A 22,947-nucleotide genomic window follows, 5' to 3' on the forward strand; every position below is an offset into this window, starting at 1 on the left:
GGGAGGGGCCGAAGGCGGGACGGCGGTGGAAATAGGCGATGGGAGTCCTCTTGCACAGACTGCAGCACGACAAGCCACTCAATGTCGTGGATGACGTCATTGGGGCGCACTATCGTAGTCGATGAAGGCGGGTGGCACTGGAGAGTGCAAGATAGACGGACAGCACCACAGGTGAAGCGGGAGGCACTGGGGAGGGGCCGATGGGGAAAGTGGATGGGTGGCAGGATCCGCTTAGTTAGCAATGATGGCTCGGGAGGTGGTGTTAGCAACGACGGTGGTGCTAGGTAGAGGCGACAACCGCAGGAGCAGCGGGACAAGGTGTTATAGTGTCATGGTGACGAAAAACAAGCAACGATGATCTTGTCTTTGGATAGTGGCGACACTTACCTCGGACAGACAACAATGCATCGACGGATGGTGGCCTTCCAGACGACGCAGAAATGGTGATGGTGCACAACCATGGGCACCGACGCTTGTGGGGAGTGCATGGATGGGAGAGAGATGGGGGAAACCGGCGCAAGCCCATTTTCGGCAAGCCAACTTGACTGTCAAGTTTGGCGAGCAGACTAGTTTGGTTAGCTGGATGGCTTGGCAAGTCAGTTGGATAGGTTGTTGGATCACAATTTTTTCGCTAGAATTGTGAAATTTTAGCTTGAAGAGTTATTTGGAGTGGCTCTTTGAGTATCTCTAATAGTCCTAATTTTGACTCTTAATAATGTTTGATTGGAGCCATAAAAATTATTAAGCCACATGCATGTTGTAAAGTCCAATGGAACCCATCAAAGATCTAGCTAGCTCACGTGAGGCAAATACACAGGCAACACCGTCCCATGTTCTTGTCAACGAAATCAAGTCTTATTTACTCCAAACGATGAACATGACAAAACAGAAAGACCAAAAAGGGGAAGCAAGAACTACAAGTACAACTTTGATCTCAACGTGTCAATCAGAACCCAAGAAGCTTCTTGCACGCCTTGAAGATCCGCCCTTTCTTCTTCGTGATCTTCTCCTTCTTTCCCGTCGCATGATCCTGCTCTTCCCTCCGTTTTTGCTCCCCATCCTGGAACGCCGCCTGCTCCTGATGCTCGCCAGCCGCGTCGTCGCCGTCCATGTCGTCGTGGATCCTCCAGTACCCATCCGCGAAGCTGGACGGCTGCCTCCTCATGGAGAACGCCCTCCGCACCACGGCCTGCAGGCCACCGCCGTTGCCACCGGCCGTCGACCTGCTCCTCTCCACGGGCCTGAACCTCTGGGAGGCTGACGAGAAGTTCCTCACCAGCGTCGCCGCCCCGACGGCCACGCCTTCCCATTTGGTCTCGGCCTCCACGGCGCCGCTGGCCACCGGAGGCGACGAGGTGAGGTTGCAGTATCCATTCACCATCTCTCCACCCTCCTGTGTACACCAACTCACCAAGTGATGTGTTGCTGTGCGCTAGCTAGCTAGCTAGCTGCTGATATGGGAGGATTTGGGCGTGGTTCGTGGAGTTGTTCGCCGCGGGGGCCGGGGGTGTCACGTTTGGATTTTGCAAGCGTGCTGCGTGTGAGAAGTGGAGTTGATGAGGCTGGATGCGATCGAGATGGTGCGTGCGCGCGCGGTGGCGTCGGGAGCGGCAGTAGTGGAAGACCTGACGCAGGGGAGCGTGGTGAGGCGAGGGAGTAGGAATCAAGCCGATCGATCACCGACTGTTTCTGTCTGCGAGTGGCGGAAAACGGTGGCCGTGACGAGATCACGCGATCAAACCACGGAACGCGAAATCATGAGCCGTTGAGTGGTGGGTGGGTGGGACAGTGGGACAGTGGAATTGAAGCGTCCAGTTTTGACTGCCACGCCGCACGGCAAGCACGGTTTGGCTCCAGGAAAATGTGGGTTGTGGAAATGGATTTGTAGTCACGAGAGAACGGGACGAAATTCCGTGCAGGAAATTATCGGCCCAACACAAATCGCATGGAATGTTTGCATCGGTCCATTTGTCCATGCATATATGTTGGGGAAGCAGCGAAGCCTTCTAGGCCCGTGTACCTGTGGTTGTTCCAAGTACATGTCAAGTTATGTAGCACTACTAACTGGTATAGTATTCGTACTTCTGGCTAATGGCATGTATGTTTAAATCTTGCCCATATTTTATTTCGGAGTTACTAAAAATATGGCGCCACATGCTATAGTCGATTTTTTTAGCCACTTACACAGTAGTTACACCTCATTTACACCCCACTTACATATGTAATTAGTATATAATTTTCGAATTTACATATGTAATTTTAGTACTTACATATGTAATTTTGAGACTTACATTGTAAATACACTAAAATTACATATATAATTTAGGGACTTACAATGTAAATACATGCCGACTATTTTTTGATGAAAAATATAGCGCCATAAATATAGCTATACCCTTTTATTTTGGATTTTCCAGGACTAATCCGGCAATGCTACGTATCAGGCCACAGATGCGCTGAGTAATTCATGTTTCAGTCCATGTATTCAGATGTTTTATTAGTTGAATCGAAATATTGCAATGAATTTTTGGTGGTGTTTCGTTTATTTTCTTCAATGTATTTGGATCTGTTGATGTTTCAATACATTTTGAAACCGATGTTTCATATGTTGTAGTAAAATGTTTCAAGAGTGTTTCGGTTCTGTTTCACCATTTCAATAGTTGAAAACATTCTTTTATTAGGTACTGAAACATTTTGGTAAAACAACACCCTATATGTTAGAAAAATATCATACTCCGATTTGTAGTCGCATAAGGATTAATCCCGTGCTTTGTTTAGAATGTGGGAGTTACCCCTATTGTTTTGGAAATTTAATTATTATTTTCGTAAATTCACTGTTCTTTTAAACAGAAGTGAGCTTTGCTGCTTAACTTTATTCAATTATACTAGCCATACCATTAAAAAAATTTTGGAGCACACATTGTGAATCTCAAGCCTCTTGGACCATGCATCCAGCTTTGATTGACTACAACTCAGTGTTGACATGGGAGGTGACACCGGGCGCAAATTTCTCATCTGAATTCCAGCCATGTCCGACGGGCAGGGCACACCGAACCGTTCTTCCTCCTCTTTGCCGCTGCCAACCGGTAGACAGTTATGGCTTCATCGCTCTCAACCTCAAGTCCTCAACCCCAAGCGGACGAGTCACATGGCGTGCTTGTGATGCAGCGTCTTTCCTTTTCATGGCGGCAGCTTTCGCATGCAGAGAGCGGCAAACTCGAAGGAGGCAGTTGGGCCGTCCCCTCAAAGATCCACTTGATTGTGTACTGCACGAATTCACCGGTGATGAGACCATTGCCTGCTATGGCGATCGAAAAACTACACGATCTCGACACACCTGCGAGTGCCATGCATTGCAAGCATACGACGCGTACGAGCAAGAACCACGGGCATGCAAGGCGAGCTACTACCAGCGACAAACGAGGACAAGACAAGACGCCCATATCTATATCCAACAACTCTTGTCACTCTCCCCTGCGTTTATTATTTACAGCGTCTCCGCTATACAGCAATTCAATCAGCAACAGGATTCGATCCATCGATCGATCGGTCGGTTGGTTGGTTTGACAGCGTGTGTCTCTAACATGTTGTTCCACTGCAACATTGTACGCGAGATCTCGATCATGGCGGCATGTAGGAGTGGTGGACGTCGTGGTCGTGCGGCGGCCAGTGCACCCCTTCCCTCGGGCACGGCGCCGGCGGAAGCGGCGCCGGCTGCGCCAGGTACGTCGGGTACCGTTGCCCCGGCATCAACACCGACAGGTCCGCCGCCTGCAGCACCGTCTCCACCTGCAACAATTTCAGAGCAGCAAACACCTCAACATTGGATCATTTCGCTCTGTGTAAGTGGTTGGCGACGTACTACGTACCATGGGAGGGCTCCGGAGCTTGCCGGCGGGAGAGACGCCGTGGCGGCGGCGCGCGGGGCGGAGCGCCGCGCTGGCGAGGGGCGGGAAGACGTGGGGCTTGATGAGGTGCTCGAAGATGGCCATGAGGAGGAACATGGAGACGAGGATGGCGGTGGCCGCGAACCCGAACGAGATGGCGTCCATCGACGTGCCGAAGTCCCTGAGCGACGTCGACGCCTCGCCGCCCGCGTCCGCCGCTGCGGCGACGACCGGCGGCTGCGGAGGCGCCGGCGACGGGTCCCCTGGCCACGGCCTCGACCTCCCGCTCATTGCTGCCTGCCTCGGCCGCTTCTTGGCCTCTTGCAGGTTGCAACCAGCACGTCTCCTCCCTGCACGCCATGTATATATGCATGTGTTCGTCGTCAAGAAACTGTGTCGAATTCAAGGGCTACAATTCAACGTTGACTTCTTTTGAACTGTAATCTATCTACTTCATGCATGACAGATGGATGACTCATGAGGAATCAAGAATCACATGAGAACAGGTTGGTGAGCTGTGTACTACACTTGCACACCGGTACACACACAGCAACTTTATTTCAGCATCTTCACTAGTAGGAAAGCTGAAAAGCAAATGCAAAAGGGAGGAGAAACAACAGGAGAGGAGGAACAGAAGAAAAACAGTTCCAAAACAGCTCATTTAGAGGCATCGAACATGCACATTGCAGGCAAAAGAGGATACACAACACACCTTCAGAGTTCAGATTAGCACCGGCACCCTGCAAATTGTCCTCCCTGAATTGAATGCAGAAACTAGCAACCGTCTTGATGTGCCTCTCCTGATGGAATCATGGCTTCATGGGACCTATTGCCGAATGCCAAGAACGGGAGAACACACAGGAGGATATCTCAGCTTGGCTGCCTCTACTTAAAGACAGTCCCCGAATCAAAAGTGAGATCTCAGCTGATTTGGTGGTGGCAATGTGGAGAGAGGAGAAGAAAACTACAGGAAAAAGCTTGGAGTAACAAAAAGGAGTGCTGCAAGAAAGGCTGCCACACTTGGCACTCCTATAGAAATAAACTAGGAGATGGATGATGATAGGGGAGTCTTCAACAGTTGATGGGAATGGAAGGCTGCAAGATTGGTACAAAAAATAATCTTGGAATCATGTTTGGGCACATCAAAAGAGTGGCTCCCCACTCCCATGCAAGCACACTCACACAGTAATAGCAGCCCACATGATCCTCCAAAGAGCGTTTAGTGCAGTGCTGTGAAGTGTAGGGAATGATTCAAAGAGGCTATGTTAGCCAAGGCCAAGCCAAAGGGAAAAGCAAAAGAAATGGGCAAATGCAAGGAGGGAAAAAGCAGCGCTCGTGGAAAGGAGGGAAGTTTTGTGTGGCCTTTGTGCAGGGACCAATCAACCTCTGATGGGCATCATGCTGCAATGTCAGTTAACTGGCTGCTCACAAGAAGTTTACTCTTTTCTAGTACAACACCCTCACATGCGATGTGATGTAGTATGTGTGCTTGCTCTCGATTATCAGGATTAGCAATGCAAGCTTAATTACGCTGTTAAGCATGTGTATAAAAGAAAAAGACTGAAACTGCAACTCTCTTTTGCTTGCAAGGGAGTATTCTTCTGTTTGTTGTGACGGGGAAGAAGAAAGATGCTTATGTCATGGCTAAGCGAGTGACTGTAGAGGATGCGAGACCCCTACTGCCGGACGGCTGTGGATCATCTGTGCCCACACGATGTAAGATATTTGTACGAACACGACATGCCGTTGCCTGTCCATATATGCTCGTCTGTCTAAAATATATGTGCTGATCGACAGTGTGGTGATAAAGAGATATAGCGTGAGACAAGCCATTTTGTTCCCTTTTGTACGCTTCATTGTGTACAGATAACTGATTGAGAAATGGTTTGTTTGTTTCAGAAAAAAAAAGGGTGAGCTTCTCTTCACACACTAAAGAAGAAAAAAAAATCATGATTTACAGTCAATTGTAATAATACCCTAGTACTATGGCACAAAGTCATCCTGAAAGTGTTTGTCACGTCGATTCAGTATAAATTCAGTAGCATCGGCTTGTCACAAGTGGCAGAAAAGATTGAGAATCCAATCCAGCAACATGCTAATAACAATGTCTGTGGAGGAAATGAGGAATGATTAACCTACAAAAAATTGTATAGCAGCTGTAGAAAGTACTACTACACTACTACTAGCCATTAAGTTACAGTTCCCATGGTGAACACTAGGACAGTAGGAGTAAGAAATGTAAGATACTGATCCCCAGTTCACATTCCAATGGATTGATTATGCGTGCAGTAAAATCCTTCTTAGGTGCTACTAAGATCCACTTAGGAAACTACAGAGTTAACTAATCTTCCAAAAGTTGCGTGTCAGCGTCAGTATACTGTCTAGTTTTAGCTCTTTTCTTCTTTCTGTTACTGATAGTCTGGAACAGCAAAACTGCATGTGCATTCTTGTTTCTGAATTTCTGACCAGATGATGTTCAGACTTCAGAGACAGAGGACTTAATTTTTTTACTTCGTTAATACTAACATAGTTACTACTAGCAGTAAAAATCAGTTAACTGTTAACTGATGATTACACTAATGAATATATTAACTCCTTTCTCAGGTAGTCCTCAACGCGTCATGTATGGAATATGAATTATCTTTGTCCCTGACTCCATCCCCAAATCATCTTGTCTCCTTGCCTTGAGCAAGCATCAATCTAAGCTAAAGAGAAGGCTATTAAAATCACTAATGCTTGCTTCCAAAGTAAGTGCTTGGTACCTGTGAGTTGGGAGCCAACTAATAAAGTGTCAGGTCCATTACTTAATTCTGAGCATCATCGCAGTGGCTGGCAAGGAGGAGAGCATCAACAAGGGCCATGGATAGTTATTAGCTGCACTTTTTTTTTCATCTCCAGAACATATAATTCTGTGCATTTGACAAACTATAATTCACTTCCATTCTTGGCATGCATAGAACCCACATGAGTGTTAGAGAGGCAAAGACATATTTAGGAATGAGAGAAAGGGAGCCAAATTATGAAAAGGAAATCTTAATTTGAACTTCTTGCTCCTGCTTTAAGTTGCAGCATTGCCCCAACAGAAGCTATCATCCAAAGGAAAACAAAGCGAAAAGGCATGAAGTAGTAGTAGAAAGCACAACACAAGCCGAGAAAACTAATCACCTAGCTATGGGTATTATTCTGGAGTAGAAAAGGCTTAATGATAATGCGAATGAGATGCATGAAAGATTAGTGAGGTGATAGGAAAAGCTTAGACCGGATGAAACCAGCTCAAATAGAGAATGGGGAATACCTTGAAAGGTTAACAAGACTGCGTCAAAGATAATCGTAATGCTGGACGATCCGTACTGCTGTATACTGTTAGATAATTGCATCGCTATTTGGCGAGATCTATCATTGTAAAGCGTACATCGAAGGAGGAGCAGATGATGATAGCTAGGCAACCTAAAAAGGGGAAATGAGGAAAAGGCCTTTTCCCGAGCTGAAGACCACATGCTTGATGCTTGTGGAGGGGCTCACATGTCCTCCTCTTCCTCGGCTCACAGTCACAGAGGAAGAAGAACAAAGGAGATGAAATAGGCTGTGAGCTGGTGTGATCCGGCTCAGATAAGAACATCGGCACCAAGGCCATGTTGGAAATATAAAACGAGATCGGAATCTCAGTAAAGGAAAAGAAAATTTGCAGAGAAATGTAAAGGAGCAACCTCATACTTGTCGATTGCTAGAGCTGAAATCTTGAACCAATGTTTTGAGTATTTAAGCATCAATAATGTGAGTTAAAGTATACGAACTGATCGCATGGAGATAATTTCGTTTGATTTTCTTGCAATTCTTTTCGCAGTATATCTTCTCGTGGTAGAGTATGAAAAGTTACAAAAGAAAAGGCTTACATTTTGTGATGGAGGGAAACAGAAAGTACAAAGGTGGCAGTGACACTGTCCATGGAGAGTAGAGCACTTCTTCCTGGGAGTGGATTCTAATCCCTCGAAAGAATATCCTCTCGTATATCTTTTTCTTTCAAATTCGATGTAAATAGTTGTGAAAAATTCTAAAAAAAATTAGCAATGTAGAGTATAATGATACCTACTAATCCACCAAAATTCAAGTTCAAATTCGATCTACACATCGAGAAACAAAAAAGACAAATTTAGATATAAATAGTACGCTACTATTTATACACTGAATTTGTTTTTTTATATCTCGACTTGTGAGTTGAGTTTGGACTTAAGATTTTGTGGAGTTGTATATATGAGTTGTATGAATGTTGTCAATTTTTTTCAAAATTTTTCATAACCGTTTAGATGATTTTTAAGGAAACGAGGAAACATCTTGAGGGATTAGAATAGTTTCCTTCTTTTTTTAGAAAAAGATCTCTTTCTTTTTCCAGAGAAGTGCAGTTCTTAACTACGGATGCTGAAATAGTAGGATACGCGAGAACATCAGTGTGAACTGGGCCGTCAGTTTGTTATACGGAATATCTGGGCCGTGCGTAATCAAGTATAGGAGATCTCAGCTCGTTTTGAAAAAAGTACACCAAAGGTCCCTCAACTTGTCATCGAGGTACAGAATTATCCCTCAGCCGTAAAACCAGACGTAATATCTCTCAACTTACAAAACCGTTCACTTTTTGACCCCGGTTTTATCCAACGTGGTGGTTGAGTTAGCGTGGAATACACGTAGACCCCATATGCTAGGTGTCCACGTCAGCCCCCCTCTCTCTCACTCATCTTTTCTCCTCTCTGCAAGGCGACGCACGGGTGGGGAGGTCACCGGGGCGAGGCGGGAGAGGAGATCCGGCAGTCGGCGATGCGGCGGTGGCGGCTGCGACACTGGAGAAGGGAGGCAGCTCATGGCGGCGGCCGACGACGATGCGGGAGAAGGGAGAGCGTCACCGCGCGTGCGACCTCGGGGTCGGACCATCAAAGAGGCCCGGGAGGTGGCGGCGGCGGCGACACGGTAGAAGGGGAGGACGTTGCCACACGGGTGAGCTCGAGGACGAAGATCCCAGTCGCAGCGAGGTGAGCGACCTCAACCGCATCGCGCCCGCCGTCGACGACCCACGCAAGCACGCACTCGTCTTAGCAGTCCTCGAGCTTCGCCACCCAGCTGCCGCCCACGACTCCCGCGCACGGTTGCTTCCTGCTCGCGCCGTTCCCACTTTGATGTTGCCTCCCCGGAGGAGCCAAGCCTCAGATGGGGATGGCGATGGCGAGGTGGCTCGAGGGCACCACGACGATGAGCAACGGGGACGGGGAGAGCGAGGACGCTACCGTCGTCGTGTCGCCCGTCGCCATGGGAGGAGGCCCTCTCCTCTCTTCCCCCACCTCATCCCCGCTGCCGCCGGAGGAGCCAGGCCTCGGGATGAGGATGCTGGCGCTGCCACGGCGACGAGCAGCGGGGACGGGGAGTGAGACGGGAGAGCGAGGACGCTATCGTTGCCGCGTCACCCGTCGCCATGGGAGGAGGTCCTCTTGCTCCTGTGTCGTCATCGTCGCCGCTGAGTCGCCCGTTGTCGGTCGCCGGCCGTTGGTAGCCGCCTCGGCTCGCCAAGCCTCCTTCCTACCCACCGGCTAGCCTGCCCCAGATGAGGATAAAATTGGGAGAGGAGGAAAGGAGAGAAGAGGGGAAAGGGAAAGAAGGGGATGACGTGGTCACATTGACATGTGGGGCCCATGTGGGTCCCACGTTGACTCGGATGCCACATCGGATAAAACCGGGGTCAAAACTGCCTGAGGACCCAAAGTGATCCGGTTTCGTAAGTTGAGAAACATATATCTGGTTTTGCGGTTGGGGGATGATTTTGTAATTCGATGCCAAGATGAGGGACCTCTGGTGTACATTTTGCGCTTGTTTTCTAAGGCAGCCCAAAGCACGCCAGCCCATCATGACTCCATCGTCCAAGAGGAGGCCGCAAAGTTCACGGCCCATATACTGACCGGGCGAAGCGGAGGGGGCCTCTGTTACGACTTTAGGCCGGTCTAGCACGCGCACGGTGCACCGTATGCCGCGGCTCCGCTCCGTTCGCCGTGCGCGTGCGCGGTGCCTCTGCCGGTCAAATCTGCCACGGCGCCAACCCACGCGCGCGGCCGAGGCGAAGCGGACGGAAGAACGCAGGCGCAGGCGTGCGTTTCCGCAGGATTTGCTTCCGTCGCGTGATCCATCTTGGCCGCCGTGGCACGCGTGGTGGCGATCGACATGGAGAGGAAAAAACGTACAGCCCCGCGCCGCGCGACAGCGTGATCCAATCGGTGGCCTGCGCCCTGCGCCACCGGTCAACCAAAGGCCAGGCGCGCACCACCGATTCACGTACCGATCCCGACTCGGCGGTACTGTTTTTTCCTGCGCCTTTATGTCAGTCTCAGCGCCTTTGTTTTACGCCAATGCGAAACACGAGCGCCTGACGATGTTACTGTTGACCACTAGGCACTAACCATCATCGTCGTCGTCCTCGTCTATGCTATTCCTGTGAAAGATCAATGCCATAGAAATCAACATCTGTATGTCTCATAAAACATGCTCCTAGGGTTAAAACTGCGTGCCACGAGTGACGGACGAAGAAACCAAACGTGCGAGTACGGACAAGAGAAGTTGCATTAATCTGACTTTGGGAACACGGGAGGATCATGAAAGAAACGTAAGAGGCCAGCCTGCGTGCGACGGGAGAAGTCCACCTCTGTCTACTGGCTAACAGGACAGTAATCTGGTTGGTGTACCGTACTAACAGCTAGCCTGATTTTACGTTTTGTCATGGCGAAGGCCGGATCGATGCAGCCTTCACCGGGCGAAATTTCGCGGGGAGATGGACAGCTCGTTCGGACATTGTCAGCAAAAAGTCCAGTGGATCGCCGAGCGGATTGCTCGATCGATCGCGCGATGCTGCATATCCGTGGTGGACTGGTGGTCTGATGGAGTAGCCGCTGGGACGCCGGCGTTTTCCGTGATTTGCTTTCTTCGCCTCTCTCACCTATCACGCACCGAGGCCCGCATGCACTACGCTCCGGCGGCATGGGCGGCCGATGAGTCGGCGACGTGCACTGCAGAGGCCGGCCCATTATACCTTTTCCGAAGCAGAGACGTTGCTGGCTAACGCACCTTTGTTCTTCGGTAGGTCGTCGGTTTCCACATCCGCGTGTCTCCTGATAATGTGGTAGTGACTGTTGAATTAGACACGTTTTGCTATACATACATGCTCCCTGGCTAAGGCATGGGCTATAACCCTACAACTGTTGTGTACACTGTCCTAAGTGCGCTCGAAGGTTTGGTCAGGCCATCGAACTGATGGCACACTAGTACTGTAGGTGGTGCATGTTGGAGAAGAACAAATCATTTGGTGCCAATAAATCATTCACATGGAATTGTTTTTGGAAAGAATTTGGCATGGAATTTTGGGCCGTCCATCGATGACCACGAGCAATAATTTATGCATTGGGCGGCTTGAGATGGAGATCAGACGTTAACTTGTTTCAATCACGAGTTCGTGATAGCTTGCCGCCCCAAAACACCCGGTTTTGTCTGGAAGCACGCTTGCAGATAAGCGCATATATGGTCTAACCGCAGCTCGTTTTGACCCCCTAATTTATAGTGGTAAACAGCTACAGGTTGCATCATGTTACGGCCATATGTGATAGTAGTATATCAAAGGAAAGTTACTTTACTACTCACGTTTTGTTGTTTTGGTGCAGGTTGTCCGTTGGATTTTGCAGGTTACGTAGGCTTGTAACCAAGCTTCGTAGTAAAGATATTATGCGTCCATAACCCATGGCGTCATGCCTGAATATTACGCATTACTCAAAAAGTGTTATCCGTTACTACTAAAGTGCTCACTGAATCATCTCGAGTATGACCTGTGAAGAAGCACCTCAATGGAACATTGAACATATCCCATACGCTGTTGAGGCGCTGACTACAACTAATCATCCTGCCAGTAACATCCCTGGGCGTCCATCTCACAGATAGAAATGCAGAATCTTGAGTGTTGAGACCTCTACTACACCTAGATACCTAGCCATTCAGGCAATTGTTAACCACGAGTTCTCAATTATCAAGGAAACAGCAACATTGTTCCAGCCCTTCAGCAACTACTCATGCAGTTGCACGATCGTAGTGGCTGCATTGACTAGTGATAGTCCAAACCTACTGGCACCAAAAGACACTGTCTCCTCAAGTTGCAGGCCAAAAGAGGCTAAACGCTAGTATCTTATCATGTCCTTGACAAGAACATGAGACCGAATTCCCTGGTCATTCAAGTGGATCATAAGCCAGAATTGTCACTGCGTGAGTGTAATAATGCAGGACAGGTCCCCAAATGTATGAATAAACGCATTCTGGCCAATCAGAAAGATCAAGAATGAGTGTCCCTTGACAATGTAGCTTCAGGTTATTTGTACTTGGAGATGGACAGATTCCACTGTTCATCAACAGCTTGAATAATTATTAAACAAATAATTCCATTACTGTCTGCCTCACACGGTCACACCAGGGACAGGTCAAAGCTCACATGCAAAAAGCAGCATCTGCTCGAGCAGGGACATCCAGTGCAGCAATAATTAAGGTTTGATCTTAACAACAGATCAGCACTAAATCGTTGCACTATTCCGGGCTAAAGGTGATGTAATGGCAGTTAACTTCAGTGATCCTATGCCTATATTTTTGAACTGTACAATGCAGAGACAAAGCCAACTGGTACTTTTCAATCAGACAGCGCACTTCCCTGCTTGTGCCGTAGTCTGCTCCTGTGACTGGAATTATGCTGCATATCAGTTCACGGGGCTAATGTTGTGCCAAGAAAAAGAAGAACATCTCAATCTAATCAGTCATGTGTGTACAAAACTGTATTATTTCTTCTTGTACAAAAATACTAGTATGCCGACGTGTTCGAGCCACTCCGTAGTTGATAGGAATACTTTACGTGCCACGCGTACATCATGAGGAAGAACACATATGACAAATGAATCGGCGAGAGAGTTGCTCCTGTGGCTGGGAGCCAGGGGCGGAGACCGGCCAGGCAGCTTTCGGTTTTGTGCTCTTGCTATCTGAACTTGTAGCGTTGTCCATGTAGGGCACGGGGGTGAATCAGCAGATCTTTGACCCCAATTTCTGTTTGAATATTTGTCATGCCGCTCTTGTCCCCTTGCATGCATGCCTGTCGAGACGTTATGATTGCTGCGGTGTTTTTTTTTCTGAACCTGAGTTACTTGCGGGCAGCGGTGAACGAAACAGAGACGGAATTCTACCCATCACAGGTTCAGAAAACAGGAGCCTTCTTCTCCTTTCGTTTTACAGGTGAGGATTCCAAACTCTATGCATGGTACACACTGCACAAGAGGCTACTACTCCAGCCCATTTTTCTGAAAAAAGAAAAGAAAAGGAGGCTACTACTCCCAGCAGCTGGTAGTGCATGTACGTTAGCACATTCCACGGCGAGGGGACGCGCGAGAGTTGCGAAATATCTCACCACCGGATCGGCAGATGTACGCGGGCAAAGTATCTCGAATTCTCGATATCTAAAGAAAAGTATAGGAGAAAAAACGGGAGAGGATTGCAGCAACAACGGTAGGCCGGTAGCGGCAGCGGGCGGTAGGCCGGTAGCGGCAGCGGGCGGTATCTCCTCTCGGTGTGTTCTAGTAGAATCAGGACACGCGCGCGCGTGTGATGGTGCGCGCACGCGGGCGCGGGCGCGGGCCGGTCCGCGAGAGAGCAAGCGGGCCGCGCACTCCCGTCGTCCCATTGCGTATTCGCGGCGCGGTCGCTTTCGCCGCGGCGGGCAAGTGGCGTGGCGCGCCGCCCTGCGCGATCCACAGGATGCGAAGATTCCGCCGAGGGGGCTCGCACGCCCGCGTACGTACGTTCGCGCGTGCGGATCCCGAGACGCGACGAATTGGGTCGAGATTGTGCCCGGCGCATCGGACGGCGCGGGAGGTGGGGGCTCCTCGAGGCGGGCGCGCGCGTCAAACAGAACAAGAGGCGCCGGCATCTCGTGCCCGCGTGGCCTCTTCCTCCCTCCGCCTCCCGCCGCACCACTACTTGCCCCCCATATCCATCCATAATAAAAGTACGCACCTCGCGTCCGCGGCCGCGCGGCTATATATCAGTACCGCGCCTACGCACTCCTCTCCTCTCTCTCCTGTGTGCTAGCGGAGGCGGAGCACTACACGGTTAATTCTGCGGTTGCTGCTGCTACCTGCGACCTTCTAGCAGGTGCGTTTCCTCCTCGCTTTGCCTATATATATATCCACTTACATTTCTCGGCTTGATCCATGGATTAGTCTGTCGATCTCTTCCATGCCATCGATCTCGCTGGTTAAGATTGCGCTCTAGTGCTTAGCTTGTTGCAGAGCCTTGACTTTCTTTCTCTGCTAAGAACTGAATAACTTGACTCTGAGTAAGAGCTTGCATATATAGCTCTTAGTATATTCTTCAGATTTTGTCATTGATGTTATGCGACTTGTGCATTTCTTTGACTGATATCATGTAGTAATCACTAAACTTCATGCCTGACTCTAGGTTGTGAGTTGTGAGACAGCGAGAGTTAGTCGGTGTAGTTTCATCAGGAAGGGCCGCTTAGACAGTGAGAACTGAGAACTGAGAAATACAGCAGTAGGAAATAAATACCCGTTCTACTCTGGTGTCAGTCCTAGATATAATTTACCACTGTGTTTCATGCATGATCCGATTCTTAGTTTTCTCGACAAGAGGTGGTAACCACATGTAAATATTGTTGTTTAGCATAGCTCTTGTGATCAAAGAGGATGGAAAATTCCTGGTAGGGTCAGTAAGGGAAGGAATCAGCATTGCGTTCCCATTGTTCATATATCTGACAAATGATAATGATGTCTTGGTGTCCATTGCTACTGGACAAAATAGTACAGGTTAGCTGAGTCAGAAGGGTTCATGCAGAAAGTGTAGAACTTATTGCAGATAAAACCCTTTGCAAATCATGTACAGCAGTAGAGCTTCATACTGTCACCGGCTTACTGCGCAGTCCCCAACGTTTGATCATGTGGTCCATAAGGATCAATCGTTCAAACTGCATCAGAATTCAGAACCTAAGCATGAAGAAATACTACCTCGATCTACCACTAGACAGCCATATATGACATTGACAACGGCAATAAGGACCGTTGCTTTAGACCAAAATAGAATCAGCAGTGCATCCACTTCCTGGATGGGTTAAATGCTGATACGAAGTATGAACAGACATAACCTAATCTTAATTAACTGACAGGCTGAAAAAGGTATCGGGTATATTCAATGAATCTGGTAAAATATCTGGCTGATTTATTGCGTTAGTATCAAGTGATTAGTACTATGAGATTTGGTATTGCTACTCAAGATTCTTTGTTTCTTTTTTCATGAAAGAGGTCTTGAGAAAATTCGTAGTGTAAGCATTTGTTTTGCTGAAGAGAACAACCAAAACCATAAGCCCAGGCAAAAGTGTGTTCATTTAACTCAGTAAACTAGTCTTTCCTGATCCGAAGTTTGGAGCAAACTTTAATTTTTCTAATACACTTTTGTTTTAAAGAGAGAACAAAAAAGCTGATATTTGCTAAAGGAACAAGTATCTAATTACTCTTTTATTACTTGGTCCCCATGATTATTCAGTAACTGGCTTTCAGTATAATGATACAACTTTTGGTCTTTTCACACTTCACTTTCCTTCAATCCTATTCAACTATCACTGCACTGGGAGCTAACTACACATAGACATAGCTTTCATTCTTTTTCTGAAGTTTAAATAATGTTTACTTTTCTGAAAATTTCAACGTATTGATATCATCATCAAATCCAGTATGACATGCCCCAAACTAACGTAAGATTCATACTTTTCAGGTACACAGTGCTAACAAGTAACAACACAATGTTGCCTCAGCAACTTCAGATATATTTGTGCTTCATCCTTCTGTCTCTGAAGTTCGGAATATCTGCATCTCTACCTCTTGAAACAGATGCTCTCTTGGACATAAAGAGTCATCTGGAGGATCCACAAAATTACCTAGGCAATTGGGATGAGTCTCATTCACCATGCCAATTTTATGGCGTTACATGTGACCAAACTTCTGGTGGTGTCATTGGAATATCACTCTCCAACGCCTCACTATCAGGAACTATATCGTCGTCGTTTTCTCTTCTTTCCCAACTACGTACGCTGGAGCTTGGTGCAAACTCCATCTCAGGCACTATTCCTGCTGCACTAGCTAACTGCACAAATCTGCAGGTTCTTAACCTGTCAACAAACAGTTTGACAGGGCAATTACCTGATCTTTCAACATTTATCAATCTACAAGTTCTTGACCTGTCAACAAACAATTTTTCTGGACCATTCCCAGCATGGGTTGGCAAATTATCAGGCCTAACTGAACTAGGTCTAGGAGAGAACAACTTCAATGAAGGTGATGTTCCTGAAAGTATTGGAAAGCTGAAGAACCTGACATGGCTATTCTTGGGGCAATGCAACCTTAGAGGAGAATTACCAGTTTCAATATTTGATCTGGTCTCACTTGGGACCCTAGACTTCTCACGCAATCAGATTATTGGTGTGTTTCCAATAGCAATATCCAACCTGCGTAACCTATGGAAGATCGAGCTCTATCAAAACAATCTGACTGGTGAAATTCCTCCTGAACTTGCACATTTGACATTGTTATCTGAATTTGATGTGTCCCAGAATCAGCTAAGTGGTATTCTGCCCAAAGAGATAGCAAACCTGAAGAAGCTGAAGATCTTTCATATTTACCGAAACAACTTCTCTGGTGTGCTTCCTGAAGGATTAGGGGACTTGGAGTTTCTTGAGTCATTTTCAACCTATGAAAATCAATTCTCAGGAAAGTTCCCTGCAAACCTTGGCCGATTCTCACCACTCAATGCAATTGACATATCTGAGAATTATTTTTCTGGTGAATTTCCAAGGTTCCTGTGCCAAAACAACAAATTGCAGTTCTTGTTGGCTTTGGACAACAACTTCTCAGGTGAATTCCCCAGCTCCTACTCTTCTTGCAAAACACTTCAGAGGTTTAGAATAAGTCAAAATCAGTTCACTGGGAGAATTCACAGTGGCATATGGGGATTGCCTAATGCTGTGATCATCGATGTTGCCAACAATAAATTTGTTGGCGGCATATCCTCTGATATAGGCATTTCGGCTTCTCTGAACCAACTGTATGTTCATAATAACGTCTTCTCTGGTGAACTTCCAATGGAGTTGGGGAAGCTTTCCCTGCTTCAGAAGCTTGTTGCTTTCAACAATAGATTCTCTGGCCAAATCCCTGCACAGATTGGAAGTTTGAAGCAGCTGTCATTCCTGCACCTGGAACAAAATGCTCTGGAAGGATCGATACCACCTGATATTGGTATGTGCAACAGCCTAGTTGATCTGAACCTTGCAGACAATTCTTTGACTGGCACCATTCCAGACACACTAGCATCTCTATTCACTCTGAATTCACTCAACCTATCTCACAACATGATCTCTGGTGAAATCCCTGAAGGATTGCAATATCTGAAGCTTAGTTATGTTGATTTCTCCCACAACAATTTATCTGGACCAGTCCCTCCAGCTCTCCTGATGATAGCTGGAGATGATGCATTCTCTGAAAACGACGGCCTTTGTATTGCTGGAGTTTCAGAAGGTTGGAGGCAAAATGCCACCAATTTAAGATACTGCCCGTGGAACGACAACCATCAGAACTTCTCGCAGAGAAGGCTATTTGTCGTGCTGATAATAGTGACATCTCTGGTGGTTCTCCTATCTGGGTTGGCATGCCTGAGATATGAAAATTACAAGCTTGAGCAGTTCCACAGCAAGGGAGACATCGAGAGCGGCGACGACAGTGACTCAAAGTGGGTTCTTGAGTCCTTCCACCCCCCTGAGCTTGATCCTGAGGAGATTTGCAACTTGGATGTGGACAATCTGATTGGCTGTGGAGGCACTGGCAAAGTTTATAGGCTTGAATTGAGCAAAGGGAGGGGTGTTGTGGCCGTGAAGCAACTATGGAAGCGTGATGATGCAAAGGTCATGAGAACTGAGATCAACACACTTGGGAAAATACGCCACCGGAACATCCTGAAACTCCATGCATTCTTGACCGGTGGGGAATCAAACTTTCTGGTGTATGAGTATGTGGTAAATGGCAATCTCTACGATGCAATCCGCCGTGAGTTCAAGGCTGGGCAGCCGGAGCTGGACTGGGAGAAGCGGTACCGGATTGCGGTTGGAACCGCAAAGGGCATCATGTATCTTCACCATGATTGCTCCCCGGCCATAATCCACCGTGACATAAAATCCACCAATATACTGCTGGATGAGGAGTATGAAGCGAAGCTTGCGGATTTCGGCATCGCCAAATTGGTGGAAGGTTCACCACTCAGCTGCTTCGCTGGTACCCATGGCTACATGGCTCCTGGTAAGATATGAACAATTCTGCTCTTGTATGTTAAATGTTTATGGTAGTAGTTAGTATTGCACATGAATTCCTTAGGAAAAAAAACAAAATGCGTAATACCTCTTCTTCCAGCCCTTACCCATTCCTCTCAACCATCTCGCGGATGAATTCGCCATGCCGCTGCTCTCTTGCTCGGCCGCCGCCGCCGCGGCGCCACCTTGCGAGCAGGTCGACCGCCGTCGGCGGCTGTGACGCGCATCGGCCACTCCACCCCCTTCTTCCCCGACAGGCGCCCCCCCCCTTCTACCACCGCCGCGGTGCTCGAGCTCCCACCTCCCTCCCATTCCCTCCCCGCCTGCCGCCAGCAACCTCCCCTTCAACCACCGCCCGCCGCGGCCGTCGTAGTCGACCGCTACTGGCCGCGCCATCCGCCGCCGCCATCCTCCAGTGCCTCCGATGCGGACGAATTTCTTGGCGATTAGCCGATTACATGCGGTGAATGAGTGGGAGTCCCACCGGGAATGGTCAGGCTCATATGAAGATGGTATCTTTAGAAATAACTGAAAATAATTTATTAATAAACGTTTAACTATATTTTTCATGGTTTTAAACCGATGCTGAAAAATATACTACTGCAACGATAAACAAAAACACTGAAATCAAACTTAAAATTAAGTTTCAGAATTCAATTTTTGGTTGGGCTAATAAACTAACAAGCAACGAGGGTAGAATTGCTACTAGGTATTCTGGAAAAAAAGAGAGAGAAAGAATTGCTACTAGTCATGGACAATGTTATTAAAAAAAATATTCATACATTTTTATATGAAAGCAAATGGCATCCATCATAATTCTTCAAAAGGTGTAATTCTGACATGCATATTATGCGTAGTTCTGTAGATTTGACAATCTAACATCAGCTCGTCTCAAAATGCAGAGCTTGCTTATTCTCTCAAGGTGACAGAGAAGAGTGATGTTTACAGCTTTGGCATTGTGCTGTTAGAGCTGCTTACTGGACGCAGCCCTTCAGACCAACAGTTTGACGGTGAACTGGACATTGTCTCCTGGGTTTCATCCCATTTGGCCAACCAGAATCCTGCAGCTGTTCTTGATCCAAAGGTTAGCAGCCATGCATCAGAGGACATGACAAAGGTCTTGAACATTGCCATCCTTTGCACTGTTCAACTGCCTTCTGAACGGCCAACCATGAGAGAAGTCGTGAAAATGCTCATCGACATCGACTCTATCTCAGCAAACGGGAAGGCAAAGAACAAGAATGATAAGAAGTAAGAACAGATGCCCCGTTTCTTTGTAAGAAACTGCTGCCAGAAAGATCAAAAGGCACCCAGTAGCAACAGTCTGGGTGCTGCCGTGCTGCCAATTAGGACCTTAATTAGAATGCCTGACTAGTGAATAGTAACTAGTAGGCTGGTAATAAACTGAGGTTTTAGCAGCCTCTGAAAAGCTTGCACATATGTACAAGCTACCCTGTACAAATTTCAGTCATGTACTCTGAAGTTTCTGTAAAAATGATATGCGAAGAATTATGATGTACCAGTACCACACTGCAATGCCAGTAGAATATGACCATACCGTTAAAAATGGAAATGTGCTGATTTTTTTTTTAGACAGGAACAGGAAATACTAAAAGGCAAAGGCCGTTGTACAGGTTATTCCAATACTACTACATATTCCAACCTCTTTCTGCTATGTTCCAAGTTCCGACCTGTTTAATCAGATAGGAACAACCTAATGTGTCAATATAGCTGATCCAGCAAAGTTCAGAGTTCCAAATCTTTCAGGAACCGGCCGGATATCCGAGAAAATTGATACACAGAGACACAGAATCAGAGTCCAGAATCCTACATTGTTGTACAACTCGTAGCTGTTTTCTGTTTGTCACTGTTCTACAATATACTGCAGCACTGCTTTTAGCTGACAGTTTTGAAAGGGGTTGCAACCTTCAGGCTATCAACAATGTCAGTGACAGAGCCAATGCCCACTGCCACCGAGATCATCAAGCACACCATGCTCAGGCCTTGCAGGAGATACCACCTCCCTCCCCTGGTGATCTTCTCCTGCGCAATGTGCATGCTGATGGGGAAGTAAACAGTCAGTGGCCAGAAGCTGAAGGCGCCGAGGAGCCCCAGCACCGCGTTGAAGAACGGTATCATCATCGCCACCACCGTCGTCGCGATGACTACGACGGTCCGGAGGACGAGCTTGTACGGCGCCACGGTCACCGATCCTCGCTGGATCAGCGGCACGTTTACGGTGTACTCGCTGTTGATGAACTTGGCCTCCGGCCACCGGGAGGAGATCCATCTCTCCATTGTCGCAAATATGGGCTGTGCATAAACCTGCATTCAGAAATGCACCCGGTTTAAGAATAATTTCACGGTGATCTCTACTAATAATATTTTACTACCGGGGCTCAGTTACGAACTTATGATGTACTGACCTGATATGCTCCGATGAGATGGAGGATGAGGCACATGTTGGCAATGTCGACGAGCCAGAAGGGCCCCATACCGGACGCCGTCAGGATGTTGCCCGGAGCATCTGAACCGAACGCGGCGTACCCGGCGCAGCCAACGGAGATGTAGAAGATGGTGGTGGCTCCAATCCCGTACATCGCTGCCTTCTTCATGGTCTTGTTCTCCGGTGGTGACGGTTTCAGTGTGTCCTACAAAAGCAAAACAGACGGAAAAAAGCGCATTAGCGTTAAGAACGTACTAGTACCACATTGCTACTCGCACTAAAAAAATATTGGCACGAACAAAAAGAAAATCCTGTTCGTGTATGTTGGTTCAGAGGTAGTATCTGAATATTGTGGGTGACGAATCATCATCGATCGTGCATGCAAACCTGGATCTCAATTAGCACTTCTGCAAAGGTGTAGGCGAAGGCGATGTTCCCCAGTGCGAGCAGTACGTTCCAGAGCTTCTTGCTGGAGGACGCCGCGGTGGCGCCCTGGATCCTGCCGCTGAGGTGGCCGCCGTGCGACACCCACTCCGCCACGGACAGGCCGAGGCCGATGAAGGAGTAGGCGAACGACATGACGGCGGCGACGACGGACAGCCAGGTGATGTGCTCCAGGCCCGGGAACTGGGACAGCACCACCTGCACGATGCTGAACGCCAGCATGAGCACCGTCGCCGACGTGTTGTCGCACCGCGCGGCGGCGCCGGCGCCGTTCCGATGGATGCAATCCGACCTCCTGATCGCGCTTCGCAACACAACGGAAAGAAAAAGAAAAACAGACGAAATTTAGTAGCCTGACCGATGGCGAAAAGTTCAGTTCGGAGGGAAGTTGGAGTGATCTGTTCGGTTACTCACACCATGCTTATGGTTGCGGTGATTGTGTAGCCGACCATGGTGCCCCACAGGTTGACGTACTGCGCGATTCCGCACATGAACACCTCTCTAGGACCTGAAAATATTTTTGGCATTGCGTTCAGTTTAACCAACAAGATGGAGATGAGAGAAAAAAAATGTGAGTGTACTTACTGAGGTATGATCTGACGGCGTCCATGTATGTGCGGTTCCTGGTGCCGGTGACGGGGTGCGGCGCGCGGTAGGCGTTGGCGAGCAGAGTGGAGGTGTAGTAGGTGACGCAGGCGAAGCCGGCGAGGGCGAGCGGCCCGGCCACCCAACCCAGCTGCGCCACGCTCCACGCCAGCGCCAGCACGCCGGAGCCGATCACCGCCGTAACAATGTGCGCCGTCGCCGTCCATACCGTCCCTGCAAAAACAAACCCAGTTAACCGGAACCGCCGCCGGCGCAAGCCAACCAAAACAATTCTCAATTCTTAATCCCAGCCCAACTCCCATGGCCTGTTTAGTTGGAGGGAGTTGGCGATGGGGAATGTGAGTTTATGATATATGGGAGTTTAAGTATGTAGTTTGGTTGAAAGATTTGGGAATTTGAGTGGGTTTGGGATAGGGAATTAAAAGGTCGAATTCCCACTAATCTCTTACCTAGGGGAGGCATGTTAATTCGTGAGACTTGAAGAGAATTCGATATGAAACCACAATAGATGAGGACTAAAAATGTAACTCTCATGACCAATCCCACCATCAACTCCCTCTTTAAAACTCCCATTCCTCTTCTCTCGCCAAACAGGCCGCCAAGGTGTCCCAAGAAAACAAATAGTCGATCACCCATGCGGCACGCACGCCCGCACGCACGCCGTACCAGTCAAAGAAAAACCCCAAAAACCGGGGGAAGAAATCACTAAATCAGGAACAAGAACGAACACGCACCTGTCCGCTCGTGCTCGCCGCTCTCGACGTCTTCCGGTGCGGCGTTCTTGTTCATGTTGTCGGCGAGCCCCGCAGGTGTCCCGTGAGGGAGAGTGGGCGAGGAGGGATGCGGCCGAGTCCTGAAACCGTGAACGAATCTGGACGGTATTAGGCCGTATATATAAGGGAGGCAGCTGAAAGTGGGCTTTAATCAGGGCTCCTGATAGGGCCGGCACTTGGACCAGTAGAGAGCGCCGGTTCGGCTCTTCCGGACTCCATTGGGCAGAGTCCGGATGCAATGCGTTTGACGAGCAAGGACCTCATCGTTTGCCCAAAATTTGAATTTGATTTTGATTTTAATGATATCTAAGTTTTACTCACATATCAAATAAGCTGTAAGCAAATTGTTAAAATGAACTTGTGATTGGTATAAATTGA

General features: G+C 48.1%; 4 protein-coding genes across 5 annotated transcripts; 1 reads left to right on the forward strand and 3 right to left on the reverse strand.

Moving 5' to 3' along the window:
* Positions 1 to 831: 831 nt before the first annotated feature.
* LOC4325089 (uncharacterized) lies at positions 832 to 1,429 on the reverse strand. The gene has a single exon (XM_015779045.3). The coding sequence runs from the start codon at positions 1,379 to 1,381 to the stop codon at positions 947 to 949; it is 435 nt and encodes a 144-aa protein (XP_015634531.1). The 5' UTR covers positions 1,382 to 1,429; the 3' UTR covers positions 832 to 946.
* Positions 1,430 to 3,446: 2,017 nt separating this feature from the next.
* Positions 3,447 to 7,427, reverse strand: LOC4325090 (uncharacterized). 2 transcript variants are annotated; one of them, XM_066306957.1, is made up of 3 exons: positions 7,183 to 7,427; positions 3,870 to 4,237; positions 3,447 to 3,789 (listed from the first exon to the last, which is right to left on the reverse strand). In XM_066306957.1, exons 1-3 carry the CDS (start codon positions 7,382 to 7,384, stop codon positions 3,622 to 3,624), a joined length of 738 nt encoding a protein of 245 aa, XP_066163054.1. In that variant the 5' UTR covers positions 7,385 to 7,427; the 3' UTR covers positions 3,447 to 3,621. The 2 variants fall into 2 exon arrangements, with proteins under 2 accessions (XP_066163054.1, XP_015627834.1); XM_015772348.3 differs by lacking the exon at positions 7,183 to 7,427 and adding an exon at positions 4,600 to 5,461.
* A 6,588-nt stretch (positions 7,428 to 14,015) lies between these two features.
* Positions 14,016 to 19,867, forward strand: LOC4325091 (receptor protein-tyrosine kinase CEPR2). Its single transcript, XM_015761376.3, has 3 exons — positions 14,016 to 14,087; positions 15,720 to 18,289; positions 19,203 to 19,867. Exons 2-3 carry the CDS (start codon positions 15,748 to 15,750, stop codon positions 19,553 to 19,555), a joined length of 2,895 nt encoding a protein of 964 aa, XP_015616862.1. The 5' UTR covers positions 14,016 to 14,087; positions 15,720 to 15,747; the 3' UTR covers positions 19,556 to 19,867.
* LOC4325092 (amino acid permease 8) lies at positions 19,856 to 22,659 on the reverse strand. The gene is made up of 6 exons (XM_015761387.3): positions 22,531 to 22,659; positions 21,776 to 22,009; positions 21,605 to 21,698; positions 21,134 to 21,494; positions 20,727 to 20,951; positions 19,856 to 20,625 (listed from the first exon to the last, which is right to left on the reverse strand). Exons 1-6 carry the CDS (start codon positions 22,583 to 22,585, stop codon positions 20,197 to 20,199), a joined length of 1,398 nt encoding a protein of 465 aa, XP_015616873.1. The 5' UTR covers positions 22,586 to 22,659; the 3' UTR covers positions 19,856 to 20,196.
* Between the last annotated feature and the right edge of the window lie 288 nt (positions 22,660 to 22,947).

The sequence above is a fragment of the Oryza sativa genome, chromosome 1 (genome assembly GCF_034140825.1).
Source record: "Oryza sativa Japonica Group chromosome 1, ASM3414082v1".
NCBI classification, from domain to species: domain Eukaryota; kingdom Viridiplantae; phylum Streptophyta; class Magnoliopsida; order Poales; family Poaceae; genus Oryza; species Oryza sativa.